The sequence below is a fragment of the Dasypus novemcinctus genome, chromosome 8 (genome assembly GCF_030445035.2).
Source record: "Dasypus novemcinctus isolate mDasNov1 chromosome 8, mDasNov1.1.hap2, whole genome shotgun sequence".
In the NCBI taxonomy this organism is placed as follows: Eukaryota; Metazoa; Chordata; class Mammalia; order Cingulata; family Dasypodidae; genus Dasypus; species Dasypus novemcinctus.
In genome coordinates this window covers 13,793,489-13,818,567 of record NC_080680.1, presented here as the reverse complement: position 1 = coordinate 13,818,567, position 25,079 = coordinate 13,793,489, and the positions used below count along the sequence as shown (strand labels likewise).

The following is a 25,079-nucleotide window of genomic DNA, read 5'->3' as shown; positions in this document are numbered from 1 at the left end:
GATGTGGCTCAGTGGTTGAGCATCACTTTCCCACATAAGAGGTTGGGTTCAATCCCTGGCCCCAGTACCTCAAAAAAAGTGTATATACACACCCTCAATTCCATTATCACACCGTATGACACTAACAATAAATTCATAATGTCATCTGAGACCCAGTTGCGTAGAAGATACCTTTTGCATTTGGTTGTTTGAATCAATCAAAAAAAGAAGCACGTACTACATTTGGTTTTTATATCTCAAGTTTCTCTAATGCTCTAAACACCCCACTTTTTATTTTTAAAATAATTTTTTTAGGGGAGTTTTAGGTTTACAGTAAAATTGTGCAAAGAACAGAGTTCCCAAACACCTACCTCCAAACTTTGCCTCCCTCCCCGTAAGCACTAAACAGTGTCCCCTGTTACTAGTGGGAAACCTGGCATTAGTCTGGCACATCTGTTAAACTGATGACCCAGCAACAAGGCGTTACTAGTAACTAAAGTCCCTCGTTTACGTTAGGGTTCTCTCTTCGCGGTGTGTGATTCCCTGGGTTTCGACAAATGCATACTCTTGTGGATCTGTTGTTACAGCTTCATATTCAATAGTTTTACCACCCTAAAAATGCCCTGTGCTCCCCTTCTCATCCCCTGAACCCAAAACAACTGATCTTTGTACCGCTCCACATCCCCGCAGCCCTCTTCCATTCCCGACTCGCTGGGACAGCAGGGTCGTCGGTGCTGCGTTCCCACCTGCTCCCCGGGCGTCCCAGCGCTTGCCGTGGACAGGCGGCCCGCAGCTTGACTGCGCGCATCATCATTTCTCAGGCGGAATTTCCTTCTGGGGTCGGGGCGTCCCCTTCCCTCGGGAGGTCCATGAGACACGACCACCCACTCTCAGTGATGTCGAGAAGGGTCCGTGGGTCCATCCAGGTGGTCCATGGGTGGTCCAGCCTCATCTGTCCGCAGGGCGCCCATCAGCCTGTCACGCGCTGGGCTGAGCAACCCCGAGGGTCCTTGCCGAGGAGATAATCGTCGTTCTCCCTTCCTGTATAAAGCACCGCCCCTCTTCTGTTCTTTGGCTCCCCTGAACTTTCTGTCCTCAACACTTTTTACCCTGAATTTTTCCTCATCAGCTACAGAAAATGCAGAGTGTTTTCCCCTTGATTTACCAGTTTATCAATTTCCAGAATCATGAGTGGGCGCAAAGTTTTTAATTTTGAAAAATTTTTAAAGTGTATGTGTGCCCCATGCTTTATGTGAGACATACTTACACTGAAAAAACAGTTTGTCTTGGAGCTGAGGTTTGGGTTGCCCTGGGCGCCCTGTGGTTTTTGGCCAGGCCGCCTGCCTGAGGCCCCCTTGCGTCACCCGTGCCTGCACAGCGGGGCTCTCGCGGCGGCTGGAGGCACAGAGGGCGGCAAGTCCTTGTTAGGGGGTGGAGGCGGGCGCGGGGCCGGGCCCCGGGGCCCAGCCGTCGCTCAGCCTGTGCCTGCGCCCGCTCTCCGCACGGGCAGCCCCTCGGCGGCAGGGCGCGTCCTGGAGGCGGCCTGGCCAGCGCCCCCGGGCGTGGCTCACGCCTCCCTCTGCTCCCAGGCCCGGAGCGCAGCGTGGACGTGACTGACGTCACCAAGCAGAAGGACTGCAAGATGAAGCTGAAGGAGTTTGTGGACTACTACTACAGCACCAACCGGAAGCGGGTCCTCAACGTCACCAACCTCGAGTTCTCCGACACCAGGTGAGCGGCCGCCCCCGTCCTCGGGGCTGCCCGGGGCAGAGGCGGCCCACGGGGTGGGCGCGTGGGCTGAGCGGGGAGCAGGGCTCCTCTGGGGCTGCCTCCGTCCTTGGCTCGCCCTGGGGAAACACACGCAAGGGGTCTGGGGTGTGTGGCATCCCAGCAGGGGCCCAGGTTTATTTCTGCTGGTCCTTTTTAAATTGTGAAAGACTGAAACAAAACAAGGGGCTAAAAACCAAATCCTCCTCTGGTCTATCCCGCGTGCCACTCCCTAGAGAGAGCCATTGTAGCAGCGCAGTGTAGTTTCTTCTAGAAACACACACTCTCACTGACACACTCACCAAGGCACTGACTCACCAAAATACACTTGCCGACACATACTTACTCATGGACATACTGACATACCCACGACACGCTCATCAGCACACATGGCATATACTGACACGCTCACTGACACCGACACATGCTCTCAGGCACACTCACATACCCACATAACACACTAATGCACTTGCACGCTCACATGTTGCTCTCACTGACACACCAGCATCCACAACACTAATGCAGACCTTTACACGCTTTGATATTTGCTCCTACACATAGGTGTTCACGCTCCCGCACACCTCTGGACACACACGTCCTTAGGTGTGTACACTCATTCGCTCACACCCATGCTCTCCTGCATACACTCAGGCTCTCAGACCTAAACACAGTCACACTCATGCTTGTAGTTTGTACCTTTGAAAAACTGGGATCCTTCCAGGCCAGACCAGTTTCTTGGAGGTCGGCTTTTTGCCACCTGCCAGGCTTGAGCCCTCTTCTGGGATGCAGGCCGTGTCGTCTTCTGGACTCGGTTTATTTAGTCCCTGTCGTAGCCCTGGTTCTGAAAAGAAAAAGGATTATTTTTGGTATCATCGGCATCACGGTCAAGCCTGTGCCCTCCTGTCAGAGGTCGGTCGGATGGCCGGCCTGCTTCCCGATGACGGGCGCGTGTGACCCGTGCTGCCAGCGCTGCTGATCTGTTCCCTCTGCTTCTCCAGGACAACAGGCTCTACCCTTTTACCTCTCACCTCTGACCCTGCCCCCCTGCCTGCCCCACTTCGGGGCCTTCTTGCCCCTTCTCCATCAACCCCTACTTCTCTCTGCTGATCCCTTGGAAAAGTTCCAGTGCATTCGCTCACCATAAGGTGCAAGTGGTTGATACTGATTTAGTTTAAGAATGATTGCATTTTCAGGTCATTTCCACCTTGCCTCTTTCCAACAACCACATGACACAACATAAAAGCTCACGTGCAGAAGGTCAGGTGGATAAAAAATAAAAGAGCTACCAAGAACCACAGTGAGAAAGAGAACACAAGCTACACCAGGAGTCATAGGGATAATATATACCTGGACATTGGATTTTGTTTGAGCATCTGGCAGTGAAGGCAAAAAGGAAAATGGGATGAATTATGGTTGCTGATGAGAGCAAGCCTGCCTGTATGTTAGTAAGAGGGATTTTCTCCAAGGCTGAGTTCTGAGGAATGTGTTGCTTTGATACCAGAGACCAAGCAGCATTATATGGCCCTGAATTTTATTTGCTATCTTGCCCAGGAGATGTCTGGTTAATCGAGCTAGTGGGCGATGGTTTTTGGGCCCAGCCTGTCGCTTTGAGCCTCGCTGGGCCACCCAGTTGTTGGCAGAAAAATTCATGATGCCTTTTGGGGCCCCTGCCCTGGTTGGAGACCTGTGGGAGTGCCGTGGGAGTGTTCCTTTTAGACTTACGTGCACTTAATGCCTGTTGCATGGGCGAGTGTGCAGGCCAGCGGGAGCTGTCTGGGCCTGTCGATGCCTTTGACGGGGTGTGGTCTCGGCCTCAGAGCCTTCCCTCCCTCGGGGCTGGGTTGGCTGGCCCTGAACTTCTGTGTCCCGCAGGATGGATTGGGCCAGGGTGGACCCTCAACTGCCTCAGGGGGATGTGGGGGGGCCAGTGTTAGGAGGCTGTCCCCACCTCTCACAGGGTCCAGGGGGCGTGAGGACACGGGCTGGGGGCTGGATCGCGAGCCCCCAGCTGGGTGGAGCTGACTGGGGCAGCCGGGGTCTCTTTGGGGGCTCCAGGCTGGGCTGGAGGACGGTGGGGCTGCGAGGCCACGGGCGGGGGGACGTGGGCGCCTGCCGAGGGGCAGCGACAGCCCTTGGAACTCGCAGGCGTTTCCGTGGAGAGGGTCTGTTGCCGGAGGCTCCTGGGGCTGGAGGCGAGCAGGCCCTGGCTCTCGGTGTCTCCCTGTCCTGCCCGAGCTGACGTGGCTTTGGCCTAAGGGAGGTGTCCGTTCCAGGCAGGGAAGCTGGGACGCGCCGCTGTCCATCTTGCCTGAGGACAATGAGGCCTGATTCTCGGCGGCGGTGAGTTGGTGTCTCCACAGGTGTCGCCGAGTTGGACAGTTTTGCTGCAGCATTTCTTGCCTTTTATTCAGTACAGTGGCATTTAATTGAATCAAAGGCCCCCTCGGCCTTCCCCATCCTCCGTGGAGGTGGATTAATGGATTTGGCAGGGGTCGTGGACTCCTCACCGCGCGCTTTGGGGAGCAGCAGCTTTCGTTCCAAAGACTCCGGGGGCTGCCTGTGTTGTGCATGGGAAACGACGGTCGCTCTCGGTGCTCGCTGCCGCCATCACATGCACATGGGCTGAACTGGAAACGGCTACTTTCTAGTTCTCCGAGAAAGGATCTGTTCGCTCTCGGGTGGCTTTTTTCTCTTCCGAGCCCAGAGCCAGGCTCTCCTCACTTGTCTCCTGTGCATGGTAACCAGCAGCCAAGTCGGCGCTGTGGCGGGCTCACTCTTGCCCTCTTGGAACCTCAGTCTCTTCATCTGTGGAGTGGGAGCAATGGTAATTGCTTCCCAGGCGGTGAAGTAGAGTGTGGGAAGTACTTCATAGAATACCTTTCATACCTCAGGGCTTCCAAAACGGTGACCATTTCTTGTCACCACTGACCATTGTCCCTCTCCCCACCACCAGAATGTCCAGCTTCGTGGAACCCCCTGACATTGTGAAAAAACTGTCTTGGGTAGAAAACTACTGGCCTGATGATGCTTTGCTGGCTAAACCCAAAGTGACCAAGTACTGCCTGATCTGTGTGAAGGACAGCTACACCGACTTCCACATCGACTCAGGGGGCGCCTCTGCCTGGTACCACGTGCTCAAGGTGAGCCACGTGGCCGTGGGGCCCTGCCTGGGCCCTCGAAAAGCCCACAGTCCAACCACTAGATGGAGTCCCCACGAACCTTAGCTTTGGGGGCCCCCAAGACAAGATGTTACCCCACAGGAGGGACAGGGTGTAATTCTGGGCCCTGGGGTAGGAGGGACCCCTTTCTGGGTGGAGGTGTGGGTGCCTCCCCAGACAGAGAAGCACATGCCATGCTTCCTTTGTCCAGGAGGATGGAGACTCATGAGATGACTGGATGAGAGCCCACTTGAGTATGACCAAGTGCCCAGTGGCTGCTTGTGCAGTGGAGGTCCCGGGAAAGGAGGAGGTGTTGGGGAGGCTTGCTGCAAGTGGGGACGAGGGGCCATCCCTTACTGGGGCCCCCAAGAGCCATGGCCCATAGCAGGGACATGTGGGTGTGGGGGCTGGAGGAGCCAGCTGGGTAGGGGCGCTGGGGACATTTGAGTGACAGAGGAGAGCTAGGAGACTCATCACTGGGGCCAAAGTAGGGAAGCCAGAAGAAAAAGGTGATGTAAATAGCAACAGAATTAAAAAAAAAAAAAGAAAGCAGCCCTGAAGTCTGGGGTTCAACTGGCCCCAAACTGGGGTTCTCCAGAATGGATGGGAGCATGAGCTGGGGGGTTGGTGACTCAGTGTCTGGTCCTGACTCTGGGCAGGTCACCGTGGCCCCCTCTGGGCCCTCTTCCCACAGTGCAGTGAGAACTGGAGTCTCATTGCTCTGAGGGTGTCGAGCCCACCAAGGCCCGGCAGGTGCTGGCCCAGGAGACAGTGACCGTCCTTACGGCAGGCCAGGCTCCGCAGCTCCAGAGAGCAGAGCTGCTCGTTACGCGCTCAGTTACAGCCTTCACGTGCCCATCTGGCACTCATCTCCACTTGGAGTGCTGCAGAAAGATGGGTGTGTGTGTTATGGGCCATTGCCCAGGACCCACTGGGGAGTCATCTATACCTAGAACTTTTCCAGCATCCAAGCTTCTGCATTCCAAAGCACACGAGGGTTCAAGGTTTCAGGGAAGGGCGGTGGGCCTAGACCGGGGCTGTTTCTCAAGCCAGGACCCATCACCAGCTATCTCCCCAGCACGCCCAGGATGTGGGGCTCTGCCCCTCCCAGCATCCCCGGCACGGGGCGCTGCTAATGGCCTCTTGTTGGCAGGGCGAGAAGATCTTCTATCTCATCAAGCCGGCCTCGGCCAACATCTCCCTGTACGAGCGCTGGCAGTCGGCCTCCAACCACAGCGAGATGTTCTTTGCCGACCAGGTGGACAAATGCTACAAGTGCACCGTCAAACAGGGCCAGACGCTCTTCATCCCGTCAGGTGAGCCCAGGTGGCTCCAGGGGCAGCGGGGCCGGCTCTCCTGCCTCACAGCCTGGGGCTGCCCATGGGAGGTCAAGCCAGCAGGTGGGAGCCCTGTGGAGGAGGGTAAGGTGGCACCCCCTCCAAGAGCAAACCCAGAGCGCTTCCCGATGGCCACGCGAACAGCACATGGCACCCAAACAGGCAGGGCTGGGCGCTACCCCGAAGGGAGGAACGGAGAGCTCGCTCACTCGAAATTCATGTTAAGGGACCTTTCAGATACATACAAAAGGAGAAGATACGCTATAAGCTTTTGCCACTTCCCCACCCCAGATTATGTTGAAGTAAATTCTAGACATCATATTGTTTAACCAATATTTCACTTTCTGTTTCTAAAATATTTTAAGTAACACCATTACAATACTGTCAGCACACCTTGAGAAATTAACAATCAACAGGAATCCCTTTCCATCATCGTCAGGTCTCCAGTCGATGTTCTGGTTTTCTGTATCTGTATTTTGTTAGGATCCAAACGAGGCCCTCAGGTTTAGATTGATTTATGTGCCTCAGGTTCTTTCATGGTCCATAGATTCTCTCTCCTCTCTCTCCCTCCCTCCTTCCCCCTTCTTTCCTCCCTCTCTTCCTCTTCCTCCTTCTGCCTCGTTGCTCCCTCAGCCTCCCTCCTTTCCCTCCCTCACAGTCGCAGTCTATTTCTTGAGGACCCGAGGGGTTTCCTGCAGTCTGGGCCCCAGGTTCCTTCCCTGAGGATAGCCGTGGGCTGAGCCCCAGCTCCCCGGGGAGGTGCAGCAGCCCTGCCTTATCTTCCTCCCTCGCCCTTTACGTGGAGACCAGGGACGCCAGGACCTCAGTGCTGCCTTCCTGTGACCTTGAGCAGGTCCTCTCACCTCCCTGGGCCTCAGTATCCCCATCCATACCACACGGGCTGGACTGACATAGCCGCTCCTACCTGGGGGGCCATGTCACTCCCTTTTCATGGAGGATAGGGCCGGAGACCTCCCAGGGACATCCTGGGCAGCAGGAGCAGCAGCAGGGGCAGGTAGGTCGTTGAGGCACTGGGCTGCAGGTGCTCCACACCCACCAAGCTGCTGGAGGTGCTTGGCCCGGCCCTGAGCCAGAGCCAGCAATGGCAGGGAGTGACCAGTCCTGGGCCCCGACCTTCCCAGGCCCTCAGGCAGGACAGACTGCCTTCCCACGGGACCTTCCCTGGTGCCTGTGCCGCAGGCTGCACCCAGGCTGCTTGGGATTGTGGTGAAGGGCTAGCTACATCTCTGTTCGTCTCTCCCAGGCTGGATCTACGCCACACTCACCCCTGTGGACTGCCTGGCCTTTGCAGGACATTTCCTCCACAGCCTGAGTGTGGAGATGCAGATGAGGTAGGGCCCCTCCATGCAGTGCCACCCCTGGGCTCCGTGGGCAGGGTTTCCCATGCTTTGCTGTGCCTGTCCTGGTCCCTGGGCTCTATAGGCAGGGTTTCCCACACTGTGCTGTGCCATCCCTGGGCTCCTTGGGCAGGGTTTCCCACACTGTGCTGTGCCATCCTGGGCTCTGGGCAGGGTTTCCCACACCGTGCTGTGCCATCCTGGGCTCTGGGCAGGGTTTCCCACGCTTTGCTGTGCCATCCTGGGCTCTGTGGGCAGGGTTTCCCACACTGTGCTGTGCCATCCCTGGGGCCTGGGCAGGGTTTCCCACACCGTGCTGTGCCATCCTGGGTTCTGGGCAGGGTTTCCCACACCGTGCTGTGCCATCCTGGGCTCTGGGCAGGGTTTCCCACGCTTTGCTGTGCTATCCTGGGCTCTGGGCAGGGTTTCCCACACTATGCTGTGCCATCCCTGGGCTCTGGGCAGGGTTTCCCACGCTTTGCTGTGCCATCCTGGGCTCTGGGCAGGGTTTCCCACACTGTGCTGTGCCATCCCTGGGCTCTGGGCAGGGTTTCCCACACCGTGCTGTGCCATCCTGGGCTCCGTGGGCAGGGTTTCCCACGCTTTGCTGTGCCATCCTGGGCTCCGTGAGCAGGGTTTCCCACACCGTGCTGTGCCATCCTGGGCTCCGTGGGCAGGGTTTCCCACACTGTGCTGTGCCATCCTGGGTTCTGTGGGCAGGGTTTCCCACACCGTGCTGTGCCATCCTGGGCTCTGTGGGCAGGGTTTCCCTCACCATGCTGTGCCATCCTGGGCTCCGTGGGCAGGGTTTCCCACACCGTGCTGTGCCATCCTGGGCTCCGTGGGCAGGGTTTCCCACACTGTGCTGTGCCATCCTGGGTTCTGTGGGCAGGGTTTCCCACACCGTGCTGTGCCATCCTGGGCTCCATGGGCAGGGTTTCCCACACTGTGATGTGCCATCCTGGGCTCTGGACAGGGTTTCCCACACTGTGCTGTGCCACCCTGGGCTCTGTGGGCAGGGTTTCCCACACTGTGCTGTGCCACCCTGGGCTCTGTGGGCAGGGTTTCCCACACTGCCGTGCCATCCTGGGCTCTGGGCAGGGTTTCCCACACCGTGCTGTGCCATCCCTGGGCTCTGGGCAGGGTTTCCCACACCGTGCTGTGCCATCCCTGGGCTCTGGGCAGGGTTTCCCACACCGTGCTGTGCCATCCTGGGCTCTGGGCAGGGTTTCCCACACCGTGCTGTGCCATCCTGGGCTCTGGGCAGGGTTTCCCACACCGTGCTGTGCCGTCCTGGGCTCTGGGCAGGGTTTCCCACACCGTGCTGTGCCGTCCTGGGCTCTGGGCAGGGTTTCCCACACCGTGCTGTGCCATCCTGGGCTCTGGGCAGGGTTTCCCACACTGTGCTGTGCCATCCTGGGCTCTGGGCAGGGTTTCCCACACTGTGCTGTGCCATCCTGGGCTCTGTGGGCAGGGTTTCCCACACCGTGCTGTGCCACCCCTGGGCTCTGAAGACAGGCTCTCTTCCTGCCAAGCTGTGCCATCCCTGGGCTCTGGGCAGGGTTTCCCGTGCTATGCTGTGCCATCCTCAGGCTTTGCAGGCTGGTGTCCCCCACCCTGCTGCAGTGTCCCTGGGCTCGGCGAGGGCCTTCTCCTGCTGGGTCAGTGTGACGACACCTTCACCTACATCGCAGCTCTGCCCACTTGTGGGTGGCCTTGGTGAGACCTGCTAAACTCGCTGGGCCTCCATGAGCGCATACACAGAAGGGGAAGGAGTCCCTGTTACAGGGGTTCTTACCCTTTTAGGGGCCCCTTTGCCCATCAGGTGAAAACCACAGACCCCACACTGAGTCCGCATGACCCTGTGTTATTTAATGAATAGATCGCACCTGCACCAACAGTTCCCACAAGAAGAATGGGGTTTTTCTGAATGTCAGTTCAAGCTCACGAACCCCTGGTTAGGGACCCCCGCGCTGTGAGCTTCCGTCCTGTCCCGGCCACCTTGCTGAGATGGAGGCTGGCAAACAGGTGCCCCTTTGGTGGATTTGGGATACATTCAAAGATTCATCCTCTTTTTTCCTGGCCACTGACCTTACTCTTCAGTTACACGGTCTCAGGCTTCGTGATCCTGAAGCAGGCGGGGCCTGCTGGGGCCCAGCTTCCACCCGCCTGGGGAAGGCACCCCGACGTGGCCTCCTGGGCTACCTTACAGGAGCCCCTGGGGAGACCTGGGGACCTGTGGCCCTGATGTGGGCTTACTCTCTAACCCTGCTGGCTGGTTCTCATTGGACTAAAGTGTTGTCTGCTGTGGCTTACAGAGCTTACGAAGTGGAAAGAAGGTTGAAACTTGGCAGTCTGACTCAGTTTCCAAACTTTGAAACGGCCTGCTGGTACATGGGGAAGCATCTTCTTGAGGCGTTCAAAGGTACCGTCTCCGTGTGTGTGTGTGTGTGTGTGTGTGTGTGAGAGCCCACAGCTCTCTGTGGGGAGCAGGGGGGTGGGGTGGGGCCTGATTTGCAGGTGAAGGCCAGGGATGCCAGGGCACCCAAGTACTGGGCGGGGACCCATTCTCTTTGGGTGCTGCCGTCCTTTGATCTTGAGCAGGCCCCCGAGCCTCCCCGAGCCTCAGTTTCCCTCTGTGTATGGTGCGAGGACTGGAGTGCCTTGCCTGTGACTGCTTAGACACAGCCTGGAGCCCTACCTGGGGGGGGCGTTTGGTATCTTAGAAGGAGCATCGGGCTGAATGCTGAGAGGGCAAGTGTGCGTTCTCCGGGGCGCCTGTGACCTTGGTGTGGATATTCACAAGTCTCTTGCACTCTCCAAAATGCATCAGTGAGGGCAGTAAAACCTACATGTTAAGAGACTTGGGATGGTCCCTGATTCTGTAATAGCCAGCCAAGGGACCCTCCACCGACCCTGCTGTGAAGTGGGAGTGTGTGTGTGCATGTGCGTGAATCCGTGTGGGTAGAGTTGTGCAGGCAAGTGTGTGTGTGAGCGGTTTGTGTGTCTGGATCTGTGTCTCCGTGTGTGAGCGTGGCACGTGGTGTGACCGTGTGCAGGTGTCTGTACATTTGTGTGTGACTGTATGTGAGCAGCCCCGGTGCTCTCTGAGGTTCGCAGGGGAAGAGGCCGGGAAGTGAGGTGGGCTCTTGGCTCAGTGCTGCCCCCTGGGCACTCCCTGGCCAGCCTGCTGGCCATGCCCAGGTCCATGCCTTGCAGAGCACACCTTTGGGGACCAGAAGCACCTGCCAAATTGCCAGGGTCCCCCCCCCACCCCGCAACAGCATGAGGGAATCTAGCTAGAGGAGTTTTGCTTTAATTTATAGTTTCTTTTGTTAGCAATGGTGGTTTTCCCAAGAAGTTGCTTTTTTTTTTCTGATCAAGTCACAGAGACAATTTTATTAGGAGCCCTTTGCACTTGGACTCTAGTTTGAGCCACAGAAGGCAGAAAACGTTCTTCAGGCTCTGCCGGCCAGGTTTCAGTTAAGTTCTTCAGCCGCGCCCGGCCCTGGCAGCAGGAGTGGGAGCGCGGGGGACCTGGCGCTGCCTAGGAGGCCTCACCACAGTAGGGGCGGGGTCCACACACCCCGGGGAGGCTCACGGGCACCCTGCGGAGTCAGCCCCACGGTGACGGCGGTCCCGCCGTGTCACCTACCTGGGCCTGGGCCCCTCCCCTGCCAAGGGCACGGCAGTAGTGCCAGCCTCCAGGGCTGCAGGATGCAAGGGGCTGCCCTTCTCCCCGTGTCGGCGGCTGTGCAGCGGAGTCAGCGCAGAGCCTGGGGTGCTGGGAGCTGGGCACCTGTCTGCTGTGCTCATTCTCCAGCGAGTGGCCCTGAGGGCCACGCCTTCCCTTCTTGGGCCCCACCTGGCAATGCTGGTCGTGGCCCGGTGGTTCTGCCCCTGCAGGAATGGGACCCACCAGGCCCGGTCCTGGCCTGATCCCTGGACTCCCATCAGTCCCTCTGCTGACAGAGGGACTGTGAGCACAGCGTGGCGATTCAGGGCACGGGTGCCCCGGCTTGCAGCTCTTCTCGGGCTTCAGGCCCCGCTCTAGAGTGGAGCGTGGGAGGGCCAGGCGGAGGCGGAGGCGCTGCGGGGAGGACGGGGACTGGGGAGAGCTGGCGCCTGCGGCAGGGGCCTGGGCAGCCGGGCTGTGGATAGAGGGGCCCAGCACCCACGGCAAGCAGGAGGGCCGGTCCCTCCTGCACAGCGGGCCCTGGGCACAGCCTCGGCTGGCACCTCCCAAGTTCCAAGGGGAACCGTTGGCAGTTGGGCAGGCTGCGGCCAGCGGGGGCAGCCCCTGGGGCTGCTGCAGAGCCCCGGGCTGGGGGATGGCTGCTTGGCGGAGGCCTGGCAGCCGGCAGGGGCCCCCCGTGAGCTAACCCTAATCTCTTCCCCACCCTACCAGGTTCTCACAAATCTGGAAAGCAGCTGCCTCCTCATTTAGTCCAAGGAGCTAAAATTCTCAATGGTGCTTTCAGATCATGGACTAAAAAACAGGTGGGGAAAGTGTCCCGTGCGGGACCGTGGGGGCCACCTGGGGTGGCCAGGTGGGAAAGGAAGTGCTGGAGACTGGAGGAGGGAATGCTGGAGGGCTCATTTTCCTGCCAGTGAGAAATGTGCAGGCAAGTGTCACCTGGCATGGGCTGGCCCAGGCCGGACACCTGTCCCGACACTGCCCATCCTCCCAGCACTGATCTGGCCCTGAGGGACAGACAGACACAGTCGAGGGTGCCTTCCTGCCCGGGGCATGGGGCTGAGAGGGCGGGGCAGTGGGCGCCCCAGCGTGGCCGTGAGGCGTGGGTAGGAAGGTGAGAAGGCGGGGGCCAGGTGGGAGGAGGGCAGATCTGAGGTGGGGGAGGGACAGCACAGGCACAGAAAGTTCTGGAAAAGGCCAAGGAGAGGGCAGGGAGGGACTCGGGTCTATAGTGGCAGCCGGTGACTAGCTCCGTGGACAGGGCCAGCTGGGAGTTGCTCCTTTCTGCCCCAGGCATCTGCCTTGGAGCAGCCCACGGGTCACTTTCTCTGGCCTTAGGCCCTTCCTGACTGCCCCTCGCCCTCCCTGCTGTCCTCCCTTAGCCGGTAGAGCCATTCTCAGCATGCAGGAGCTGCTTTTCCTGTTGGCCGGCCTCGGGGCAGCAGGCTTTTTGTTTCCTTTAGCCTCTGGCCTGGCTTGTTGCTAAAGGCCAGGGAAGGGGGCTTGGCAGCCAGCCTTGGGCTCCTCTGGGCCAGTGCTCCCTGCCAGGGCCTCTTTCCCAGGTCAGAGGAGCAGTGCTATGGGTGGGGGGCTAGAGCCAGTGCAGGGGGACCCTTTCTGCCTCTCGGAGGTGTCGTGGGTGGGGGGAGGTGGGTGCCCTCCCAGGGGCCTCAGGGAGGCCCCCATTTCCCTTCCAGAACCAGGGCCTGGAGCAGGCCGGGGTGTCCCCCCCACCCGCTCTCAGCCTTGTGGCCTGAGCTTGTGTGGAGGAAGAAGGGGCAGGGCTAAATCCTGCTGTGCAACTTGGGGCGGTGGCCCCGGGCAAGGCTCATCCCCTCTGGGACTCAGTTTCCCCCCCTAGAGTTGGGTTGCAGTAGTGCCTTCTCGGGGACGGTGTCCGGCTGGACAGGGGCAGCTGCCCCAGCCCCGGGCCTGTGTTCGTGGCCTGGGCTGGGCACGTGTTTGTGTTGCTTCCGTCCTGGGGGTATAAGTTAGGAACCCCCCGGGGCAGAGCCTGACCAGGCCCCCCGCGCGATAGAAGCCAGGCCGTGGGTTTGAGCTGGCCGGTAAACCACAGACGGGGTGCAGGCCGAGCCCCTCAGCGAGCCCTGAGCCACCTGGAGGGCAGCAAGGGCAGCAGGCTCCTGCCAGTCCCACACACAGGGGGGGCCCATGGGCGCGGGGGAGGGGTGGGTGGGCCGGGCGGGGTCAGGTGTCCGAGGTTCCCCCACCCCCACCCCACCCCACCCCCGCCTTGAGAAGCAGGGCCCGGCCTGGGGGAGCTCGACCAGGTTTGGCCCGCCTGCTGCCCCAGAGGGCTGGTGTGGCGCTCACAGCCTGTGGCCTGCTGGAGGGTGGCCGGAGCCCAGGCCTGGCCCGTTGCGCCAGCGGGAAGCTGGCTGCCCCTCGCGGTGGCGTGGCCTCCGTTTCTCACCCGCCAAGTGGGATGTGGGCTCCACTCACAGGGCGGTTGGAAGGCAAATGGGCGAGTGCTGTGAGGACTCGGCACGGGTGGGCTGCTCCAGCGCTTCACCAGGGGTCCCGTGGTGGGCGGCGTGCCAGGGCCCACGGGCGCTCTTCATGGGTGCGCAGAAGGAGATGGGAGGGCAGGGCCCAGCATCGCTAGGGCGCCTCCGCCGCGGCCCTGCCAGCTGAGGGACGGGGAGTGGCCGAGGGCTGCCTGACCCCTCACCTGGCCCTGCCTACCCCCCTGCCCCCTGGTCTGCTCCCTGACCCAGTATCTGCTCCCTAACCCCTCACCTGCCTTCTGACCTCTTGCCTGCCCCCTGACCCCTCGTCTTCTCCCTGGCCCTCCCCCTGGCCCTGGCCCTCCCCCTGGCCCTCCCTCTGGCCCTGGCCCTCTCCCTCTCTCTGACCCGCGCCCCCCGCTGCATTTCAGGCTTTGGCGGAGCACGAGGACGAGCTCCCAGAGCACTTCAAGCCTTCGCAGCTCATCAAAGACCTTGCCAAAGAGATCAGGCTCAGCGAGGTAGGAGCCTGGGCTGGGGCCGTCTGTCTGTCCCTCGTGCTCTGAGCCTGTCCGGGGAGTGCCCGCCTGGCGTTCCAGGCATCCTGTCCCAGCCACCCTGGCGGGCCGCCCGGCGTGGTGGGTGGGCAGGGCCTTGGCTGGCCTCCGGTCCCCTGGCGTGAGCGCTGGGGCGGTGGGCCGGACGGGGGTCTCTGCTCAGCTTCTGCGCGTGGCGGGAGGTGGGGAATGCCTGGTTTCCCACCGGTGTCCGGGTGTGTGGGGCGCCAGCGTGTGCGGGGACGGAGCCCCCAGGGCGGGCGGGGCGGCGGTGCTGACCACCCGTCTTCGCCCAGACCACCTCCAGAGCCGTGCGGCCCGACGCGGGCGCCGCCGTGTCCTCCGACGAGGTCTGTGACGCCGAGCGGGAGCGGGAGGAGCCCCCGTCGCCCCTCGAGGCCACCCCGCCCCGGGCCCTCCTGGAGAAGGTGTCTAAAAAAAAGACCCCCAAAACTGTGAAGATGCCCAAGCCATCCAAGATCCCCAAGCCCCCCAAGCCCCCGAAGCCCCCCAAAACGCTGAAGATCAAGGACGGGGGCAAGAAGAAGGGGAAGAAGTGCAAGGAGACGGGCTCGCCCACCATCCCCAACCTGGACCTGCTCGAGGCCCACACGAAGGAGGCGCTGACCAAGATCGAGACGCCCAAGAAGGGCAAGGTGGGCGCTGCCCGCCCTCCCCCCCGCTCCCAGGCCTGCCCCCCGACTCCCCCGCCCCTCCCCCCCGACTCCCCCCCGCCTGCCCCCTCCTGACTCCCCCCAGCCTGCCCCCCCGCCCCCCGCCCCTCTGCCCCCCCGATTTCCCCCGGCCTGCCCCCTCCTGACTCCCCTTGCCCCTCTGCCCCCCCGACTTCCCCCGGCCTGCCCCCTCCTGACTCCCCTTGCCCCTCTGCCCCCCCAACTTCCCCCGGCCTGCCCCCTCTTGACTCCCCTTGCCCTTCTGCCCCCCCGACTTCCCCCGACCTGCCCCCTCTTGACTGCCCCTCCCCCCCCCGATTCCCCCCGGCCTGCCCCCTCCTGACTCCCCCCGGCCTGCCCCCACCCGCCCCCGCCCCTCTGCCCCCCCCTGACTCCCCCCAGCCTGCCCCCTCCTCCCCTGTCCCTCTGCCCCCCCGATTGCCCCCCGGCCTGCCCCCTCTTGACTCCCCCTGCCCCTCCGCCCTCCCGACTCCCCCTGGCCTGCCCCCTCTTGACTCCCCCTGCCCCTCTGCCCCCCCAACTCCCCCCAGCCTGCTCCCTCTTGACTCCCCCTGCCTCTCGGCCCCCCCGACTTCCCCCAGCCTGCCCCCTCTTGACTCCCCCTGGCCCTCCGCCCCCCCAACTCCCCCCAGCCTGCCTCCCACTCCTCTGCCCCTCCCCATAGCCCCTCCTTGCCCCCATCTCCCCCTGTCCACGGGGACAGAGCTGGGATGCCATCCTTGTCCTCCAGGAGCTCGTGCGGTCGGCGGGAGCACTGCGGGGCAGCTCTCTTGGGGTGAAGAGTCCCAGGGGAGGGATACAGGCGGTCTGGGGGGGCAGGACACAGCCGGCCCCTGGGGCGAAGCCTGGGCCTGTGCCAGCCGTTTCTGGCCCCAGCAAGCTTGCGGAGGGGGGGTGACAGGGGCACATGACGTGGTTGTAGCATGGCCGAGACAGCAGGGCGGGCAGGACGGCCTTCTGGGTGGGGCATGCCAGCTGGGGCTTCACAGCCAGTTAGGAGGGTGCAGGATGCCAAAGATCACATGTCCGCGGAAGAGGCGCTGAGCTGAGAGCAGACGGGAGGGCCGGAGGCGCTCTGCGGAGGTGGCAGGGAGCCGGTGAGGGTAGCAGGGCAGGCAGGAGAGGGGCCTGCGGCACGGGGGCCTTGCCTCCGGGCTCTCTCTGGGGACAGTGAGGGACCAGCAGTCCACTGGAGGGTCTTAGATCTGGGCTCCAGGGCCCTGAGGCCTTGACGAGGCCCGTTGACTAAAAGCTCTGGGTGGCGGGGTCTGTAACCCCTCCCCAAGCAGCCAGTGATCCCCCGGGGACAAGCCTGGCAGAGCTCCAGGGGCACCTGCTTTCTCTTTTTCCAGCCAAGGGAAGGAGTGCATGTGCCTGTGTGTGAAGGACGGAGTTGCAGACCCTGGGGTGGGGGGGGTGCCAGTGAGGCGGGGGCTCTCTGGCCTGGAGGTCACAGACGCTGGGGTGCTGGCGGGGAAAGCCCTGGGGCTGCCGCTGTGTCACGGCCGACGTTCCTAGGCCCCGAAGAGCGTCCTGGGCGCGCCCAATAAGGAGCCGGCCAGCAAACAGAACGACGTGGAGAGGCTGGAGGCGCGGGAGCAAACCAAGAGCAAGGCGGAGGCCAAGTGGAAGTACAAGGTGAGACGCTGCTGCCCACGCGCCTGGGGAGGGAGCGTCGGGAGAGAAGACGGGGTGTGGGTGCGAGTGTGCGAATGTGCTTGTGGGGCTATGTGAGCATGAGGCAGGTGTGCGGAGTGAGTGTGCAAGCCGGCGGGCGTGCAGGCGTGAGGGTGCCGGGAGGTGTGTTGGTGGGGGCTGAGGGTGTGCGAGGTGGGGGGCCGGGGGCCCCAGGGCTGCCGTCCCTGAGCCCTGTCCCCCTCTTCCCAGGGTGGCCTGAGTGGGTGGCACCCTAGAGGAGCTGAGCGGGGGCTGCTTGGACATGGCCCGTGCCCCCTCCCTCGCCACCTCGGAGCTGTCACTCTCGGCACATGCCTTGAGGGCGGGGCTTGCGCCGCCCCAGCTGGGTGTGTGTGTGTGTGTGTGTGTGTGTGTGTGCGCGCGTGTGCGCATGTGTGTGTGTCTTCGAGGCTCTGCGGGGAGCGGGAGGGAGCGCGCCCTCGCGGCTGTGGGGGGCCGCAGCCTCCCTCTGCCCGCCCTCCTGGCGCCGCGGGCCCCTTCCCCTGCTGGGCGGCGGGTGACGGCCGGGTGACAGCCGCGGTGACACCCGGCTGCCCTCCAGAACAGCAAGCCCGACTCCTTGCTGAAGATGGAGGAGGAGCAGAAGCTGGAGAAGCCGCCACTGTCGGGGAGCAAGGACGGCAGGTTCTCCTTCTCCTTCTCCAACAGGAAGCTCCTGGGGTACGTAAGGCCTGTGCCCGGAGGGCTGATGCGCACCCTCCACACCGCACACATCACACTTATACCACACACACCACACACCACCTACACCACAGACCACACACACAGCACACCACACACATACAACACACATACCACACACACCACATACACCACAGACCACACACACTACAACACACACATACAACACACGTACCACACACACCACACACATAGCACACGTATACCACACACACCACTACACCACAGACCACAGACACACCACACCACACACATACAGCACACATAGCACACACACCACATACACGACAGACCACACACACCACAACACACACATACAACACACATACCACACACACCACATACACCACAGACCACACACAACACACACAACACACACACACAACACACATACCACACACACCACACACACACTGCATACACCACACACCACACACATAGCACACGTATACCACACACACCACACACCCCACAGCACACTGCACACACCGCACATATACCACACACCACATACACCACTCACTACACACTGTACACGCCACACATATACCATATACTACACACAACACGCACATACACAACACATAACACATACTGCACACATCACTCGTGTACCACATACCATACACACAACACACACACATACAGAACACACCACACCACACATCACACACATACCACGCACCACACACAGAGCACACCACGTGCCACGCGTACCATGCACGCAGTGCTGCACCCGCAGACCCGGTGCTCACACTCATCCATGCAGGTGGCGCCCTGGCTGACACTCCCTGGGGAAGGGCCTCCCAGCGGGGCCCCTCACTGTGCCCGCCCGCAGGCGCTGGACGTCGGCCCGGGCCGGGCTCGCCTGTCCTCTGCAGTCAGAAGGCAGGCACATCCCCTGACCTCAGGAAGGCGCAGCGGGAGAGGGTGCAGGCGCGTGGAGGCAGAGGGCTGTGGGGGGACAGCGGAGGGGTAGCTGCAGTGAGGGGACAGCACCCCTGCCCAGAGACAGCTTCCCGGAGGGGGCGAGGGGCCCGAGAGGGAGCCAAGGCCAGCAGGAGGCGAGTTCACAGACCCTGCAGGTGCTCACGGAGAGGTGCAGGCAGTGGGGAGAGTCAGGAGCCCAGAGGTGACTCCCACAAGTCCCTGTGAAGTGGGCGCTGTGCTGTGGTGGAGAGGTTTCAGCACCCTGGGACTGTGTGCCCATCTGGGAGTCAGGGCGGACTCCCTGGAGGAGGCGGTGGTGAGCTGAGCGACAGAGGGCATGGAATCAGCAGGCAGAGGTGCCCAGCGGGGGACCGTGGTGGGGGCGTGCGCGGGAGGGCCTGTCCGGAGGCCGTGTGTGCGCGAGGCAGGCTGGAGGAGCACGCCCTTCTTCGCAGAGCCTCGGGCGGGGTGGGAGTCCGTCCCATCCCCGGGGGAGGCTGTTGGCCTCTTTTCCGTATCGGCCGGGCCTCCGTTCCCTCGTCTGGGGGCTGGGAGCAGAGTGCCACAGGAGGTGGTGCTGGCCAGGGGCCCTTTCACACCCTCGGGCCGGCGAGCGGACGGCAGGGCAGGGCTGCCCCGTCCACGGGGCCCCTTGCAGCCTGCTGCTTGACTGAGCTGAAGGTGAGCTCCGAGGTCCTGGGCATGCTTCCATTCCAGATGGGGTACGTGACCCACCGCATTTAGAAAGGAGGGGGAAACAGAAACCCTGGGCTAGGTGTGCGTGACGTGCGTGTGTGCTGCATACACCAGGGCACTGCGCATGGTAGTGCCAACTTGCCATAAGGAAATGGCTCCCTAGAAGCAAACTTTAAATGCTCGTTTACCTAAGCCTTGCTTGGCTAATGAAAACGCAACAGTGTGTACTTACCTTGTTTTCTCATCTGGGTGGGGAGATTGTTGGTGGTGGCAGATTTTCCTCTCAGGGTTTTGAGAATATTTTGTGTTATATGACTATAGATATGGACAATGGGTTTTGATCTGGCTGCTTTAAATTGTTGGATTTTTGTTTTTATGGTGGTACTGGGGATTGAACCTGGGACGTTGTACATGGGAAGCAAGCGCTCAAACCACTCAGCTATACCTGTTGCCTAAATGATCTCTATCATTTACATTGTCCAATTAATTACTGAATCAGCTATTTGATTTGAACGCTTATGACTTCAGGAAAATTTTCAGTTTAACTTCACGTGATTTCTTGGTTTGCTGAGAATGATGGCATCCCAGAAGCAACATGGACTTATCTGTGGTTGTGAAATACCATTTTTATTTTGAATGTTTTTTGGTGAATGCTAAAAAAAAAAAAAAAATACGAAAATAAAAATGACGTATGTATTTATATACACACACACAAACAAATAAACAAAAAATCTCCAAAATGGTCCTTGGGCATATATGGGCTAAATACAAGTTTTAATTCAGTAATGACTGGAAGATTTTCCCCACATTTATAAAAGCTGTTCTCTAATGCAGAGGAAATAATATACCATGGTAGCAAACATTCTTTTCTGATAAATAAAGCAACTACAGAAAGTTTTCATTTGTGCAAAATAACCAGGGATTTTGATGCAAAAAAAAAAGACAACCACACAACAAAAACAAAACCTCCCAAAAAACCCTAACTCCCCCAATACTTCTACTTCAAAACAAACATATCAAACTTGATTTCCATTAGAATGTAGTTATTCTTCACAGTAATGAATCAGAAAACCAAGACCTAGGCTTTATATACATCTAAATACATATAAAAAGCAACAATGCAAACAATGATTGAGCTTCATCTTCTGGACAAGATTGCCAAGTTAGTCTCTTTTCATAAAATCCAATTACAATCTGGGGACACTTCGTGTTTGCCTCTTTTGCCAGCACCAAGTCTGCCTCTTCTGAATCTTTCCATTTCATGAGAAATGTGAGCTTTCCACTGCTGTCCGTGGCACCGATTATGCATTCAGGATCAAGACGCTAGCAAAGCCTCTTGGTTTGCCAGCGGCATCTCTTTTCTTCTTTGATTTGCTGTCAACAGATTCACTGTCAGATAAAGATTTTCTTTTTGTACCATCTTTTTGAAAATTGAGAAATGCTTCAATTAACTCTGGGCAATCTAAATTTTCTTCAGGCTCACAAGTACTGTCAGCATTTGTAAACAAACCCCTTCCACTTTGGGAAATATTCACTTTCCCATTCACTACTCGTCAATCCAGTAGTTTTTCTACCACAAATTCTTCAGGCTCTGCCTTTTCAACTCTTTTACTCTTTCCATTCTGCAGCTTTCCCATTTTTTGCATTCGTGGCGTGGCGAGGGGAAAGGGGAGGAGGGGTGAGGACGTTAGTCTACTTGATTCTTTCAGTTGCTGTTGTAAATGAAATTTTTTCCCTGACTTCCTCCTCAGATTGCACATTACTAGTATCTTTTAAAGTCTATTTCATCTGATATAAGTATAGCTACTCTAACATTTTTTTGTTACTGCATGCGTGGAATATCTTTTTCCAGCCTTTCACTTTCAATCTGTTGGTATCCTTGGGTCTAAGGTGAGTCTCTTGCACACAACATGTAGATGGCTCATATTTTCTTATCCATTCTTTCAGTCTGTGTATTTTGATTGGGGAGTTTAATCCATTAACATTCAATGTTATTATCGTAATGGCAGTTCTTATTTCACCCATTTTGACCTTTGGGTTTTATCTGTCATATTTTATTTTCGCCACTCTTGAGACTTTTAGTAATTTTTAACTGATATAATCTTCATTTTTAGACTCTTTTCCAAGCCTCTCTTTCCTGTCTTTTCTTTTCAGACTGAAACACACCCTTTAGTATTTCTTGCAAAGCCGGTCTCTTGGTTACAAACTCAGCTTCTGTTTATCTGTGAATATTCTCAACTCACCTTATTTTTGAAAGACAATCTTGCCAGATGTAAGATTCTTGGCTGGAAGTTTCTCTTGCAGTATCTTAAATATATCATACCACAGTCATCTTGTCTCCATGGTTTCTTATGAGAAATTGGCACTTAATTTTTTTGGGTATCCCTTATACATTATGCATTGCTTTTCTCTTGCTGCTTTCAGAATTCTCTCTTTGTCTTTGGCATTTGACATTCTGATTAGTATGTGTCTCAGAGTTGGTCTATTCAGATTTATTTGGATGGGAGTACATTGTACTTCTGGGACATGGATATCTATGTCCTTCAATAGGGTTGGGAAATTTTCTACCATTATTTCTTCAAATATTTCTTCTACCCCTTTTCCCTTCCCTTCTTCTTCTGAGACACTCATGACATGTATGTTTGCACGTCTCTTTCTGTCATTTAGTTCCCTGAGGCTTTGTTCAATTTTTTCCATTCTTTTTTTTTTTTTTTAAAGATTTATTTATTTAATTCCCCCCCTTCCCCCAGTTGTCTGTTCTCTGTGTCTGTTTGCTGCATCTTGTTTCTTTGTCCACTTCTGTTGTCGTCAGCGGCACGGGAAATGTGGGTGGCACCATTCCTGGGCAGGCTGCACTTTCTTTCACGCTGGGTGGCTCTCCTTACGGGGTGCACTCCTTGCGCGTGGGCCTCTCCTACGCGGGGGACGCCCCTGCATGGCACGGCACTCCTTGCGCGCATCAGCACTGCGCATGGGCCAGCTCCACACGGGTCAAGGAGGCCCGGGGTTTGAACCGCGGACCTCCCATGTGGTAGACGGATGCCCTAACCACTGGACCAAGTCCGTTTCCCTTTTCCATTCTTTATATGTTCTTTTGTATGCTTGCTTCCAGAAGCCATTTTTTCAAGCTCACCAATCCTTTCTTCTGCCTCCACAAATCTGCTGTTATATGATTCCAGTGTATTTTTTATTTCACGTATTGCACCTTTCATTCCCATAAGTTCTGCTATTTTTCTATGTATGCTTTCAAATTCTTCTTTGTACTCATTGAATGTCTTAATATTCTTAATCTTTTTAGCCATCTCATTGAATTAATTAAGAAGATTTGTTTGAACATTTATGATTAGTTACCTCAACTCCTTTATGTCATCTGGAGGCTTATCTTGTTCCTTTAACTGGGCCATATCTTCCTGTTTCTTGGTGTGGATTGTTATTTTTTATTAGTGTCTTGGCATCTGGCTTACTAGATGTATTTATTCTGGGTTCAGTTTCTCTCTTTAGTTTAGGGCCTCCTGCCCTTTCTTCCTTGCTGACTGTGCAGTAGGAGCCAAGGACGTAGTTGGTGCTGTAAGCTGGGGAGGCTCAAGCTGCCCACATTGCCCCAGGGCCAATGAAGCTTCTCCCATGTTTCTCCTTTGCCAGATGTAGGACAGAATCACAGCTGTGTGTGATCATCCAGGTTGTGCAGGCCTAGACTGTGGTTACCCAGAGAGCCTGATGACGCTTCACGCCCTTTTCTCCCCTGCCTGGGGTGGGAATGGAGTGCAGGTGTGAGCAGCAGTCTATGCAGTGTGGGTCCAAAATGACTACAGTTGCCTTGGTAGACTTCCAGTTATTCAGCCTCTGCCAGTCAAATGTACCTGCAGGGACCTGGATAGGCTGGTGCAGGGCCCGCCAGCCTCCTCCCTACCAGAGGTGGGGCTGAAGCCTGGGCTAGGGCTGCAGTCTGATCTGGGTGTAAAGAAGCCAGTCCCACTGCCTCTGTGATTTTCAATCAGCCTGGCTTCCCCTCATGCAGGGGGCAGATTCCAAATGGCAGCTACTGGCCTCTTTCCCACTTGGACATGTTCAAACTTTAGCTGTTCTTAGGATTATACTTTAGCCTGCCAAATATACTCATCAGTAGCTGAAGTTGGTGCCCAGTAGTCTCTTCCTCCCCCATTTTTGGGAAGTGGAGTTTCCAGCTCCAGCCAGGGAATAGCTCCTGAGGTGGCCTGCGCCACTAGTGGAGGATGGGCACTGACCTCCAGGGCATGGAGTGCTCTACTCACGAATCTTCTCTGCAGAGGGGCAGTCTCCTGCTTCTGTTTTTTCAAGGATGTTGTAGGATGCTCTTCCAGTCTCCTGGAGCCCCCAAACAGGTGCTCTGGGTGATTGCTCACTTCCTTATAGCACAGGCTGACTCTAGGAGCTCCTTACTCTGCAACCATCTTGCTGGTTGTCTCTGTCGGCGGCTTTTTATTCCTCTGTTTATAGAGAACTCCAGTCAGAGGATTAAGACCCATCCTGGGTCATGCCCTACTGAAGTGACCTAATCAAAAGGAAGGCCCCTTAACTAAATCTAATCAAAAGGTCCCATCTACAATAGGTTTTACACCCACTGCAATGGATTAACAGGATTTTTGGAGTCCACCAAAGCTTCAAAATGCCACAGGCTCCCAGCCATGGGAATGCGGGTTAAGACTTGGACTTTTATGGGCAAAAGGATTCACTCCCCAGCAGTCAGTGTGAGGCTCAGGCCAGGCAATGTGGGGACAGCACCCAGCCCTGCCCCCCCACCCTGAAGGCTGACCGGGGCTGGGGTCTCAGGCAGAGGAGCCTTGGGAAGTCTCACCCATGTCCCACCTGCCCGGGGGCGGGGTGGGGATGCCATCAGTGCCTCAGGCTCCCCCTCAGCTGTCGAGCTGACCCTGCTCACTCTCGCTGCTGTAGCTCCAAGGGTCTCAAGCCCCAGACGAGTCCCAGTGTGTTTGGGGCCTTGCACAACTTCAAGGAGGACAAACCCAAGCCCGTGCGGGATGAATATGAGTACGTGTCCGACGACGGGGAGCTCAAGATCGACGAGTTTCCCATCAGGAGAAAGAAGAACACGTCAAAAAGGGACTTATCTTGTGAGTTCTCGTCTGCCCCGCACCCTGTAGCTGGGGAGGGAGCCCGCGCCCCAGCCTGGGAGCGCTTGGGGGTGGGCACATGTGGCGTCGGCCTGCTGGGCTGGGTGCCAGCCCCCAGGCACCCTGGCCGCGTGTGGCTGGAATCCGTTTGCTCTTGCTTTCAGTTTTATTGGATAAGAAGGAGATTCTCCACACGCCGGTCAAGAAGCCTAAGCTTGAGTCAGTGTTATACAAGGTGAGCTGCTGTCTCTTGCCTTTCCCCACACCTGCCTCTGTGGCTCTCCTCCAGGGGTCCATGGACCCCTGCGCCTCAGAGAGTCATGGCTGTGCCTTTCTCACCCACCTTACACTTACTTCCCTCTGACCGATTCACGGGGGGAGGGCCCAGGGGTTCAGATTTGGGGGTTGTGTTTCTGGCCAACACAGTCCTAGGTGTGCTGGCACTGGCCTGGCATCCTGTTTGTGAGGGATGCGTATGCTCCACGCCCTGCGGCCACCATGCCAAGAGCAGCCATGAGGGCGCGGCAGGGTCTCCCTCCCTGGGGTAGGTCTCCACGGCTGCCCCTGCCCAGGGGGATGTCAGCTGGGAGGGCAGATGCCCTGCATGAGGGTGATAAATGCAATGAGGAAAACTGCCCGTGGGGCCGGAAGGCAAGGGCAGCAGCAGCAGGCACGTCTTGTGGGTGGGAATGGGGGTGCGGGAGAGATCTGGTATGAAGGTGGGGGTGGGGTTACCTCACATAACCCCTGAAGCCACTTCCAACCCTAAGATCTGGTGACTGTCCCTAAGAAGGCTGGGACAGAGACTGTGCCCTTTGGTCAGGGGTCCCCCACTCCCTAGGGAGCCCAGAAGGAAGGTCATTCCAGTGGAGCCACAGTGTTTTTAGTTTTCTGGTTACTAAAAGAAATCCTGTAATGGGTTGGCTTATGCAACGGGAACTGATTGG

At 57.9% G+C, this 25,079-nt stretch overlaps 1 protein-coding gene and 1 pseudogene across 1 annotated transcript in view; one reads left to right on the top strand and one right to left on the bottom strand.

Annotated features, from left to right (window-relative positions):
* Window positions 1–25,079, top strand: part of PHF2 (PHD finger protein 2) — a 137,334-nt gene that overhangs the window by 92,234 nt on the left and 20,021 nt on the right. The window contains exons 5-16 of the mRNA XM_058301453.1: window positions 1,569–1,710; window positions 4,700–4,886; window positions 6,058–6,220; window positions 7,506–7,593; window positions 9,918–10,024; window positions 12,008–12,099; window positions 14,196–14,285; window positions 14,618–14,977; window positions 16,535–16,654; window positions 17,256–17,374; window positions 23,954–24,132; window positions 24,297–24,367. Of these exons, the coding sequence (XP_058157436.1) occupies window positions 1,569–1,710; window positions 4,700–4,886; window positions 6,058–6,220; window positions 7,506–7,593; window positions 9,918–10,024; window positions 12,008–12,099; window positions 14,196–14,285; window positions 14,618–14,977; window positions 16,535–16,654; window positions 17,256–17,374; window positions 23,954–24,132; window positions 24,297–24,367 (1,718 nt within the window). The remainder of the gene's footprint in view (window positions 1–1,568; window positions 1,711–4,699; window positions 4,887–6,057; window positions 6,221–7,505; window positions 7,594–9,917; window positions 10,025–12,007; window positions 12,100–14,195; window positions 14,286–14,617; window positions 14,978–16,534; window positions 16,655–17,255; window positions 17,375–23,953; window positions 24,133–24,296; window positions 24,368–25,079) is intronic.
* Window positions 20,117–20,658, bottom strand: LOC139439423 (chromobox protein homolog 3 pseudogene; annotated as a pseudogene).